This window comes from Cygnus olor, chromosome 20, assembly GCF_009769625.2.
Source record: "Cygnus olor isolate bCygOlo1 chromosome 20, bCygOlo1.pri.v2, whole genome shotgun sequence".
Lineage (NCBI taxonomy): Eukaryota > Metazoa > Chordata > Aves > Anseriformes > Anatidae > Cygnus > Cygnus olor.
This window is the reverse complement of record NC_049188.1, coordinates 9,169,205-9,181,023: the sequence shown is the minus strand read 5'-3', so window position 1 is coordinate 9,181,023 and position 11,819 is coordinate 9,169,205. Positions and strand designations below refer to the sequence as shown.

At 61.4% G+C, this 11,819-nt stretch overlaps 1 protein-coding gene across 1 annotated transcript; it reads left to right on the top strand.

Moving 5' to 3' along the window:
• The first annotated feature begins 19 nt into the window (after positions 1–19).
• TBX2 (T-box transcription factor 2) lies at positions 20–10,705 on the top strand. The gene is made up of 7 exons (XM_040532921.1): positions 20–1,029; positions 1,751–2,018; positions 4,432–4,578; positions 5,715–5,791; positions 5,904–6,073; positions 7,577–8,187; positions 9,078–10,705. Exons 1-7 carry the CDS (start codon positions 665–667, stop codon positions 9,522–9,524), a joined length of 2,085 nt encoding a protein of 694 aa, XP_040388855.1. The 5' UTR covers positions 20–664; the 3' UTR covers positions 9,525–10,705.
• The last annotated feature ends 1,114 nt before the right edge of the window (positions 10,706–11,819 follow it).

Below are 11,819 nucleotides of genomic sequence, written 5' to 3'. Positions count from 1 at the left end.
AAACGCGTAAAATCAGCAATCAAGGGGGCTTGGCTCATTAGCGGGCGGATCAGAGCAGGAAGGACATGTGAGATAGTCACAGTTTTACAGAGATCACGACAAGATCTAACCGTTTCCACCCGGGCTCCTTGAGCCATGAGCAGCCCTCGCCCGAGCGCCGGCCGCGGGGCGCGCAGCGGTGCCGGGGCGCAGGCCGGGCCCGCGGGGGTGTGAGGGCAGCGCGGCCGCCCCTGCCCGCGCCCCCGCCCCGCTCTCGGTGCCGGTTCAGCGCCGGGAAGGACTTCGCCGGGAGGGCTTTTTGCCCTCGCTCGCTCTCCCTCGCTGCGACAACAACAACAAAAAATAAGGACCTACTGTCTCCCCTCCGCAGACCGGGAGTCCCAGGAGCCGGGAACTGCCTCTCGCTTTTTTTTCTTCTTCTTCTTCTTCTTCTTCTTCTTTTTTTTTTTTTTTTTTTTTTCCAGATCTAGTTCCGCTGTTTTTCGGCTTTTTTTTGTGTGCGCTTTTTATTTTTGTTGTTGATTTTTCCTTCCTCTTCCAGAGACTCGAGCGAGTTCGCTGGGCAGGGGAGACAAAAAATAATAATAATAATAATAACAATAATACACACACACGTTTTTGTAAAGGGAATCCCTCTTTTTCTCCTGGATTTGTGGATGCACCGATGAGAGATCCAGCCTTCCCAGGGACTGCCATGGCTTACCACCCCTTCCACGCACCCCGGCCGGCCGACTTCCCCATGTCCGCCTTCCTCGCAGCCGCCCAGCCTTCCTTTTTCCCCGCTCTGGCTCTGCCTCCGGCGGCGCTGGCTAAGCCCATGCCGGACCCCGGGCTGGCCGGGGCGGCCGAGGCCGGGCTGCACGTCTCGGCCCTGGGACACCACCACCAGGCAGCCCATCTGCGCTCGCTCAAGAGCCTGGAGCCCGAGGAGGAGGTAGAGGACGACCCCAAAGTGACGCTGGAAGCCAAAGAGCTTTGGGACCAGTTTCACAAGCTGGGCACCGAGATGGTGATCACCAAGTCGGGAAGGTAAGAGCCGGCCCCGCGCAGCCCCGCGCAACCCGCCCGCACCTGCGGGGCTGCGCAGCGCCCTCGCCCCCCGGCCCCAGCCCTTCCCCGCTGCTCGCCCAGCTCGCCCCGGGGAATTCACCCCGGGCGACAGTCGATGGGGTTTCGATGCCGGCAGTTTTCGGAGGTATTTAACCCCCCCCCCGCCAGCTATCCCCCCCCGCCCCCCCCAGTTATTACTTTTTAAAGCGCGGTCCCAAATGAAATTTGTGCGCACTAATTGAGCGCCCGCAATCCCCCGCTGCATTTGTTTACGCCGCTCTCGGCGGCTCCTCGCCGCCCGCAGCTTTTCCTGCCCCTGCCAAACTTTCCCCGCCGCCGGGGTCGGCCTCGGCCCCGCTGCCGGCCCCGGAGGAGGCAGAGGAAGGCAGCGAGAAGGGGCTCGGTCCGGGGATCCCCTTGGGCTCTGTCCTCTATTTCTTGGAAGGGGATTTGGAGCTTTTTCCCCTCTTTCTGCTCCTATGGGCGCAGCCGAGCGGGGTGAGAAGGAGCAGGGCCTGCCGGCCGTGCCAAAGGCTGGGAAGCCCCGGGGCGAGCTGAAGAACCCCCCCCCCCCCCCCCGTGGTTTCGGAGGGGCCGGGCGGTGCGGGGCTGCCGGGCCGGGCCGGGGGCCGCGGCCGTCGGGGGTCGCGCACCGGGCGGGAGGGCGCCGCGCCCTGCACCGCTGTGCGTCTCTCCGCAGGAGGATGTTCCCCCCGTTCAAGGTGCGGGTGAGCGGCCTGGACAAGAAGGCCAAGTACATTTTGCTCATGGATATAGTTGCGGCCGACGACTGCCGGTACAAGTTCCACAACTCCCGCTGGATGGTGGCCGGCAAGGCCGACCCGGAGATGCCCAAGCGCATGTACATCCACCCCGACAGCCCGGCCACCGGCGAGCAGTGGATGGCCAAACCCGTCGCCTTTCACAAGCTCAAGCTCACCAACAACATCTCGGACAAGCACGGCTTTGTAAGTGCGGCCGCGGGGACGAGCGGAGCCTCCGGGCGCGGACCCCCCGGGCCAGGCGCTGAGCCCGGCCCCGCTGTGCCCGAGGACGGCCGGGGGGAGCCGCGGGGCTTTACCGGCCCCCCCCCCCCGGCAAAAGCACGCCCGGGCCCGGGCTGGACGGCGGGGCCTTGCCGGGCCTTGCAGCGGCCGGGCTGTCTCGCAGCCCTTCCCGGTCCTTGCTCCCGGCCGCCCCGGGAACGGCTCCCCCCGGGGGGAACGGAGACCGGGCTGCGGGGGGGGCTCGGGGTCCCCTGGGCTCTCGCATGCCGCCCCCCGACCCGTCCTGCCGGCTCTGCCCGGCCGCGGGGCTCGGCGGGGAGCAGGAGCCGGGGAGGCGCAGCCTGGGGGGCGCGGACGGGGTCGGCCCGGGGGCGGCGAGGGCAGCCCCGACGGGGCGGCAGGGCTGGGGCGTTGCGGCCGGGCAGGTGCAGCCCCGGACCTCCCTGCGGGCCGGGCCGGGCCGGGCCGAGCCGAGCCGGGCAGAGGGGTGCTGGAGGCGGCGGCACCTGCGCTGGGGTTGCGCGGCCGGGAGCGGAGCCGGGGCCATTGGCAGCAGCGGCTCCGCACCGGCTGCGTCTGAAAGGCTCCAAACGGGTCTGTTTATTCCCCTATTGATCACATCTGCATCACCTCCCGGAGGGGAAAAGCAAAAACAAAAATAATAATAATAATAAAAAAAAAAATCCATCCAAACAAACAGAAAAAAAAATGAGAGGGAGAGAGAAAGAAAGAAAGAAATGGAGGCGTGTTGGCAAGCTGCAGAAAGCAGGAGCAGGGCTGCAGGGGAGCGGGGGGTCCTGCGTGAAGGCGAGGGGGAAAAAATCTCAGCGAACGAGCGAGCTGTCTTAGCGTCTGGGCGAGCGTTTGGGGCGATAAAAGGAAAGTTCCTCGGCCCGTCCTTGTGCTCTGGGGACTGGAGGTCCTGAGGCCTCGGTGCTGCTCTGCCCGCACCGCGCAGCGCGGCCAGGTGCGGGGAGCGGCTCCCGAGAAAGTTTTCTCCCCTCTCTCTTATTATTTTTATTCTTATTTTAAGGCAGGAAACGGAGTGTTTGTTAAATAATACATTGCGAGGCGATTTATAGGCAGCAAGGTAAATCGATAGCGAGGGAGTCTCATAAATAGCATTTTTTGTGATACTGGGGAAAAAGTAGTTTGGTTCAGCGTTTTTAACGGTTCGCCTCCTTCAATTAAAGATTTCTGGTACGTGTCGTTGTCCAAAATCCGGAGTCTGTTAAATCTGGGAGATGAGGGTTTAGCCAGTGCCCATCTGGTCAGAGAGGGATGATTATTTTTTTTAAAGGAATGCAGATTTGCACGCCTGAATGAGACTTTTTTTTTTTTCTTTTCACCATTTTCATGATAAATCCCGTCTAGATTATATCAATATAATAACGACCCGACAGTTCATCAGCAGGTGATTATTGCTGGGGTTAGAAAAAGGGGGATTTTTTTTATTGCCTTCTAAAACGAAATGAAGTGATAATTATTTAGGCATTTGGCCGGCGTTATTTGACAATAATTACTCAAGCTTTCGCCGTTCCCCTACCAATTCCGGGCGGTGAGGGCTGCGTGTCAGCCCGACCACAGCAGGTTGGGGAATTATTCCATCGCTCTCGGGCAGGAAAACGTTGCCGGGGCGGGCAGCGAGGGCAGGGGCTCGGGAGCAGCCCCGCTCGCGGCTCGGGGGCTCCGCAAGTCCTCAGCGCAACCGCGGTGGGCTCGGGGCGAGTTTTTAACAAAGCCAGAGGGGAGAGAATCGCTTTGGGTGTTGGCGAAGCTTTTCAGACACCTGGTTGGAAAAACAACAACAACAACAACAAATGTCTGTTTCTTCTGCAGCGTTGCTCTGAGACATGAATTTAACATGGCTCTTGGTGAAACGCTCCTTTCAGGTCGCAGGCGCTGGCACGGCTTTCTGCTGCGCCCAACTGCAAATCTCGGGTCTTTTTCATTTCTATTTGTTTATTTATTTCGGCGGCGAGGCAGAGGAATTTTTCGAAAAGGACGGAACTATTAAAAGCGGCTAGAAATGTGTCTAAAATTCGCCTCGCGTTTTCAGGGTTGCAATAAACCGGGGAGATGCCCGTAGCTGCTCTCCTGCCGTGCCTTCCCCAAGATGTTGCAGTGCCTGCCTTCCCCGTGACCTCCTTATTTGGGGGCAGATCGTGCAATGACATAAACAAAAAAGAAATCTCCCTCTTTGGCATCCGCCGGCATTCTTTCCTCACGCTGAATTATTACTATTATTTTTTTTTTTTCGGGAGAAAAAAAAAAAAAAGGCATTTTTTTAGAGAGGTAGCCTGACTCGCGCGTGGCGGCGATGGGGACCCCGGGGCTGACCGCGGCCGCGGGCTGTGCTCTCTCGCCCCCCCAGACCATCCTGAACTCCATGCACAAGTACCAGCCCCGGTTCCACATCGTGCGAGCCAACGACATCCTCAAGCTGCCCTACAGCACCTTCCGCACCTACGTGTTCCCCGAGACCGACTTCATCGCCGTCACCGCCTACCAGAACGACAAGGTACCGCCGGGCAGCCCCTGCCCTGTCCCTGTCCCTGCCCTGTCCCCGTCCCTGTCCCTGTCCCCCCCGTGTCCCCTCCTGGGCTCTTTGTGCGTGCTTCTGCCCAAAGCCGAGGGCTGCTGCAGGAGAGCATCGGCGGGAGAGTGGCCAAAAGGCAGCAACAGGAGGATGGTGATACCCCAAGCCCTCAGAGGAGGAGGCACCCTTCACGCTAATATCGTTATTAGTGCTATTAGTGCTATTATTAATTCCCCCCCCCCCCGGGCTCTGTCGCACCTTTCCGCACCGCGGGAGCCTTTGCCGCAGGCCCAGGCTGATGGAGCAGCACCCGGCCTGGGCAACCTCCTGGACAAGGTGCCCTGGGCCCGGCAGGGGCCGAAAAATAGAGCCAGAAAAAACAAATTTTGTTGTTTTCGTGATTTAGCGAGTGTCGCCCCGCGAGCAGGGGAGGCAGGAGCGCCCCGTGGGGAGCACGGAGCCTCCGCCGGCCCCTCCAAGAGCTGCGTGCGCGCGTGTGTTTTAACCCAAAAGCTGACCCCCACCTCCACCCCTGGCTGCTGATGCTAATTGACAGCTCTGTCTGAGGGTCCTGGTGGGCTTGTTTCCCTCGTAAAGTTTATGGCGAAGAGTCACAATCGATTAAAGAGCACTTTGTCTGCTCGCCCGCCGCTGGCTGCCGGTGGGCTCCGTCGGGCGGCAGCGGCCGGGGGCCCCGTCGGGCGCGGCCGGGGGGCGGCCGGGGCCGGGCAGACATGCATTTTTAAAGCGCCCCTCTCGGGGCCGTATTTCAGAGACATGCATTATTGAGCGCCCTAATGTCGCCGGCCCCAGAAGCCCGTCGCGGAGAGGGATAAGAATAGCTTTTAACCAGCGCAGCGCGGCTCAGTCGCCATCTTCCCTCCGGGGGGCCGTGAAAAATAACTTCCTATCATTAAGACGCTATTAATAATTCAAGCGAAACCTCAGCATCATTTTTAATAAAGCATGCGGTGTGTTAAACCGGGGACGCTGCGCCTTTCGCAGCGAGCCCGGCCCGGCCGCGACCCGGGCTCTCCCCGACGGCCCCGGGGGAGCGGGGCCGGGGTCCCCGGGGGGGCGGCCAGGGCGTCACGCAGCCCCTCTCCGTGTCCCCGCAGATCACCCAGCTGAAAATCGATAACAACCCCTTCGCCAAGGGCTTTCGGGACACGGGCAATGGCCGGCGGGAGAAGAGGTAAGGGGCTCCCCCTCCGCTCCGCGTTCCTCCCCCCCCCCCACCCCCCCGCTCCCCGCACCGCTCCGCACCCGCGGAGGGCCGGGGCTGAGCGCTGCCTCTCTGCCTCCAGGAAGCAGCTCTCGCTGCCGTCCCTGCGGATGTACGAGGAGCCCTGCAAGCCCGACCGCGACGGCGGCGAGTCGGACGCCTCCTCCTGCGAGCCGTCGGCGGTGCGCGATGCCCTGCACTCCCCCGTGGGAGCCCTCCCCAGCCCCCTGCGCCTCAAGGGCAGCGGCAGAGGTAACGCAGCAGCCCCAATCCCCCCTCTCCAATCCCCCTCTTCAATCCCCTTTCTCCAATCCCCCCTTCCCAGTCCCTCCATCCAACCCCCCTCAATCCCCGCCGCGCCCTCGGGGCCCAGCCCGCACCCTCTCACCCCCCGACGGCAGGGCCGCGCACCCTGGCGTGGGCAGGGCTGGGGCAGGGGGCAGGCGGGTTCCCCAAACGGCCGCGGCTTTCAGCAAGCCCCTCGTCTGCTCGGGGTCCCCTTTAGGGCATAAGTAGGGGGCTTCCAAGGCGCCCCCCCCCCGGGGCTGGCAGGTTCCTGCAGGGCGGGAGGCAAACTGCACCCACAGGGGGAAGGTGCAGATAGGCACGGGGGAGCCGAAGGGTTGAAAGGACAGGATAGATCCAGCGAGCAAATGCGAATGGCATTTAGAGTTTGCAACATTTTCCTGTTTATACGTTAGTGTAAACAAGAAGGAAAGGCGAGGCAGGCCGTATGCTATATGCGGCTGTCCGGCGCGCCTCGCTGCTGCGTCGCCCTGCCTTTCATGGCTCGCTCAGTGCCCTGCAGGGGGAAAAAAAAAAAAAAGAATTAATACGTTTGAAAGGGAAAAAATGTTGTAACTCCAGGGCTTAAAGCTAGTAAATGAAAATAAACCAGCAGTTCCCACGTAGCAGTTTTTAGATGCTGGATTTTGTCTTGCCGCACTATCAATCTGCTGCTCTTTAAACTTTCCACCAACCCAATTCCCTGCAAACCTTCATCAAAACTGCAGCCCCCCACCCCTCCCCAAGCTGGTGGGAGGGTTTATTGCACCCCTCTCCTCTTTCAAAGGCTTCCCAGAATATTTACCCCAGCCTGCAGAGCCTCACCTAGCCGGCACCAAAGGCTTTTTTCCATTGAGCTGGAGCTGGTCGGGCACGGTGTGAGCGGGGTGCAGTGACAGGGTGCACCGGGGCCCTGCTCCATGGCGAGCTCTGCTCCCCATGTCCTCCCCATCCCCTCGCCTCTTTTCCCCTTTCCTCCTGAGAGCTTGGTGCCTTTTTTAAATTAAAGCCCTCTTAGTGAAGCCTGCAGCATACCTTTTTCCTTAAAACTGCCTCCTTAACCTGACTCAACCTGCACATTTGGAATAAATCCACGGACCGCTGTTGATCAGCTCCATGTAATTAAATATATACAGGAGCATTTCCTCCAGCGCTGTCCACCCGCCTGCGCTCTCTTCATCTCCCACTCCACAACCCGCTTTGAGTTTGCAGCTAACGAGAACAATGCTGTAATATATTTTGGTCCTCCATCCAACATGTTTTTCCTGTTTGGCAGAGCAGCAGCACTGCTGTTGTCAATCCCCTTTCCCTGCAGTGACCGTGGCACGAGGGCCTGTTGTAGCCCTCTCGCTTGATGGGGTTCCTCCTGATAATGGCAGCGGGGGCTTTGCCATCTCACCCTAATACAAGGGTGAAAGACCCACTTCCCACCTCCCTGGGCTGTTCCTAAACCTCTCCTTCCCTTTGCAGAGGAGAAACCAGGGGCCGACAGCGACGCGGAGGTGGAGAAGGCACCTGAGGAGCGGCCGGTGGCCGCCAGCCCCGGCGGGGAGGACGCGACGCCCCGCGGCAGCCCGCGGTGCCCGGACGAGCGGAGCAAGGAGAGGCGCAGCCCAGAGAAGGCCAAGGACAGCGCGTCCCCCAGGGAGGGCCCCGGCGAGGGCCTGTTCGGCACACGGGGCCTGGAGAAGGACAAGGTGGAAGGGCGGAGGAAAGAGCCGGAGCTGGGCAAGAAGGACGCGGAGGGCGGCGGGCTGGGCAAGGAGGCCTTCGCCCCGCTGATGGTGCACACGGACAGCCCCCCGCACCTGAGCGCCGGGCACCTGCAGAGCCTCGCGCTCTCCGGCCTCCACGGGCAGCAGTTCTTCAGCCCCCTGGGCGCGGGGCAGCCCCTCTTCATCCACCCGGGACAGTTCGCCATGGCCCCCGGCGCCTTCTCAGCCATGGGCATGGGACATTTGCTGGCCTCGGTGACCGGTGGGGGCAGCCTGGAGAACGGAGCCCTCTCATCTGCCCCAGGCACGGCGGGGACGGCCACCCCCTTCCCTTTCCACCTCTCCCAGCACATGCTGGCCTCTCAGGTAAGACTCCCTGTTTCCCTGTCCTGATCCTTGCTGTCTTGCTAGGCCCTGGGCCCTCCACGAGTCCTGGAATCCTACAATCCTAGGCTCTCCTCCTGCATCTTTCCCCAAAACTCCCTAAACTGTCTGAGTGCTCTGGGGGCACAGGCCTGGCCAGCATTGCCCCCGCTGTGGGGACACACGGGGTGGCCCCAGTGTGGCTCTCATGGGGTCAGGAGCTGTTGGTGCCCCTGGCCTCCCCCATGGCCCCTGCAGGCTGTGGGGACGGGGTGTGACACCCCCTCGGGCCCTGGATGCACTGCCTGGTGTGGCACGGGCAGGACACGGGGGAACACTTGGAATGATGGCCCCAAAGCCAGTCTGAGCAGGAATCCTGATTCTTTTGTGGCTGTCATGGGTTCCACCACAGGCAGGGGCAGCGCTGAGAGCGGCAGCCCTGCCCCGCTGCCCCAGCCTGGCTGTCCCCGTCCAGCAGCCCTCATCTCCCCACCAGCCCCAGAACAGCTCCCGTGACACCCACCCTTGCCTTACCTCTGCCAGCCCCATGGTGAAATACATAGGGACATCTCTGAGCACACCTTACTTATCGGATTGACTTACCAGCGTGTTTTAACGTGGTTAGAGCCCTGCGATGCTGCACAGCCGCGGACGTGGAGCATGCGGGGGCACGGCCAGGCTCAGCTCTGTATCACTGTAACCCCAATGGGTTTGTGCCCGATGGCACCAACCCCGTTTGGTGCGGAGGGGGTGGGGGACTCCAGCTGAACCCCTCCCTCAGCTGCCCCACCATGTATTTCGGATGACACCAGCGCGCCCTGGCTTTGTCTTGGCTTTCTGGGTGACCGACACGGCATGGCACGGCTCTCACCCCTCTCTCTCTCTCTCCACAGGGAATCCCGATGCCCACCTTCGGCGGACTCTTCCCCTACCCCTACACCTACATGGCGGCAGCAGCGGCGGCCGCCTCGGCCATGCCGGCCACCAGCGCCGCAGCCGCCGGGCCGCTCTCCCGCAACCCCTTCCTGGGCAGCAGCCGGCCCCGCCTGCGCTTCAGCCCCTACCAGCTCCCGGTCACCATCCCGCCCAGCACCAACCTGCTCACCACCGGCCTCCCCGCCAGCCTCAACCCCGGCTCCGAAGGCTCCAAGGCGGGCAGCAGCCGGGAATCCAGCCCCCTCCCCGACGTGCCCCTGCATAAGGGGGGCAGCCAGCGCCCCGCCGCCTCCCCCAAGGGCTCCCTGAAGGAATCCCTCAACGAACTGCAGAACATCCAGAGACTGGTGAGCGGGCTGGAGAGCCAGCGGGAGCTGTCGCCCGGCAGGGAGTCCCCCAAGTGACCGACGGGGTGGGCAGCGAGCCCGCCCCCGCGGGGCTGAGAAGCACTGGTATTTTGTACAGCACAGTATAAATATTTATTAAAGAGCAGGGGGTGGGGGCGGCTGGGGCGAGGGGTGCTGGAGCAGAGGGGAAGGAGCCCTGCGGGCGTCGCGGCCCCAACACCGAGGAGCCGGGAGCAAGAAAGGGAGCGTGGGGCTCACCCACCCCCTAGGGTGAGGGTCTGGGAGTTGCCCCCCCTTCTCCTGGTCGCCCCCCACTCCCCTGAGCTCCCCCGAGAGGGGCATGGGGCGGCTCTGTGGGGGGAAGAGCCGATGTGGTGGCACCCGACGGGTGGCAATGGACGGGGCGAGCCTGTGAGCCCCACGGGAGGCGAGCGGGGCCGAAACCTTGTCTGTGCAAAGGGGGGGTGGGGGGAGGGAGGAAAAATTGAATCAAAAAAACAGAAATAAGGAAGGAAACACGGGAAAAAAGCCGTCTCGGCAGCCGCCGCAGAGCTGCGCAGTCACCGCCATGCAGAGCTGGTACCGGCTGGGGGGGGAGCCCCGCGGGTACCAGGGCAGATATTTATGAAATAAATGGTAATTTGTGTAAATAAGCTATAAGGATCCCAGAATATGCAAATTGGTATTAATTTATTCAGAGTTGTACATTGGTGTGTACATAATATTTAGAGTTTAACTCATCGCATTTAAGTTTTTTTTTTTTCATTTTACATGAACATATATATTGTAAATGAAAACTATTTAGCTCTTTGTGATTGAAGGAGATATTGGTTTCTTTAACTGTGTTTTAAAATATTGTTTATCCCGCCTGTTCTCTAGGACAATCATGTGCCACCAGTAGAACAATTTTTGGAAAGCAAGGGTTCAATTCTTTAACAGACTTCTGCAAGGGAAAAAAAAAAAAAAAAAAAAGAAAGAAAAAACTAATGAATCCAAAATGTACTAAAAAAATCTCTCTACAGTGCGGGGTATAGAGAATGCAGGAATAAACCTCAGGTTTTTATTTTTCACTCCAGAACAAAAATAAAAAAAGTATAATAAATTTAAATATCACAGGACTGTGCTCTATATTTGTTTTAAAATAAAAAGATACATGATTTGAAACGTGCTGGTTACTCGGGTGTCTGTCTGTTCAGTTTTGATGAATTCTCTCACATCTTTCAATAAAAAAATACTCCAAGAAGCCCTGCCGGCTCCCGCCTCTTTCATTTTCGCCGCTGCGGCGGGAGCGCGCCCAGGCTCAGGATGCCCCGTCGGGGCCGGCACCCTCCGCAGGTGCGGGGTTGGGGGGGGAGGACGGGAATGCCCCGACGTGAGCCCGGCCGCCCCAGTGGAAACCTCCGCCAACGGTTGTTGGTTTCAGGAGGGCCGCCCCTTCGAGCCGTGCCCATCCCGTCCCGTCCCGTCCCGTCCCGTCGCCCCCCACAGGTGCGGGGCGGGGCCCTGCCGGTACGGGGCGTACGGAGCGGGGCCGGGGGGCAGGCACCGGCACCGCCGGAGGGAGGCGGCACCGGTACCGTCGGGGGGAGCTGCCCCGTGCCGCCGTCGGGGCCGTGCCCGCGGAACGCTGGCCGCTCCCGGAGCCGCTCGGCGGCGTTGCGGGGAGCGAAGGAGGCCGGCCCCGGCAGCCCTTTTCCTCACCAATTACCCTTCTCCCGGGCCGGGGAAGATTTATGGGCCCGGCGGCGGGGCGGGGGCGCGGGCGCGTCCCCGCGGGTTGCGGGCTGCGCAGCGCCGTGCGCAGGGCTCCCTCTGCCGGTGCCGCCGCGCTCCTGCCGCTGCCCGGCCCCGACGGGGCGCGCCGAGACCCCGGCTCCTTGCCGGCCGCCCCCCCCCAGCCCCTAAAAGCGCTCCGGGGCCGGGATCCCCGACGGGAACAGAGGAGCCGCTGCTCTGGGCTGAGCACCGCGGCCGTTTCCGCCGGCAGGGGGGGACCGGCAGGGCGGGGGCCTCTTGAACACGAGGAAAGAAATGGAGCTACCAAAAATAGGCTCGCAGGGCTATTTCCGGAGGATATATCTCAGGAGGAGCACCAGCTCGACGGGCTCTGCTTTTAGTGACACAGGGGACGTGGCTGGTGCCTGTGTGTGGCGGTGGGGGGGGGGCTCCCTGGCCCCCCAGCATGCTCCCCACCTCGCTGTGTTCAGGAGGAGCTGCTCTGAGGTGAACGCAGCAGGGAGGTGGTGGAGATTTGGGGGCCTCAAAGGTGTAAACGGCGCTTCCTCCTAGGGCCCTGGGCCCTGGCCTGCTCATGGGGCATGGGGCTGCTCTTCCCTGGGGAGGGAGAAGTGC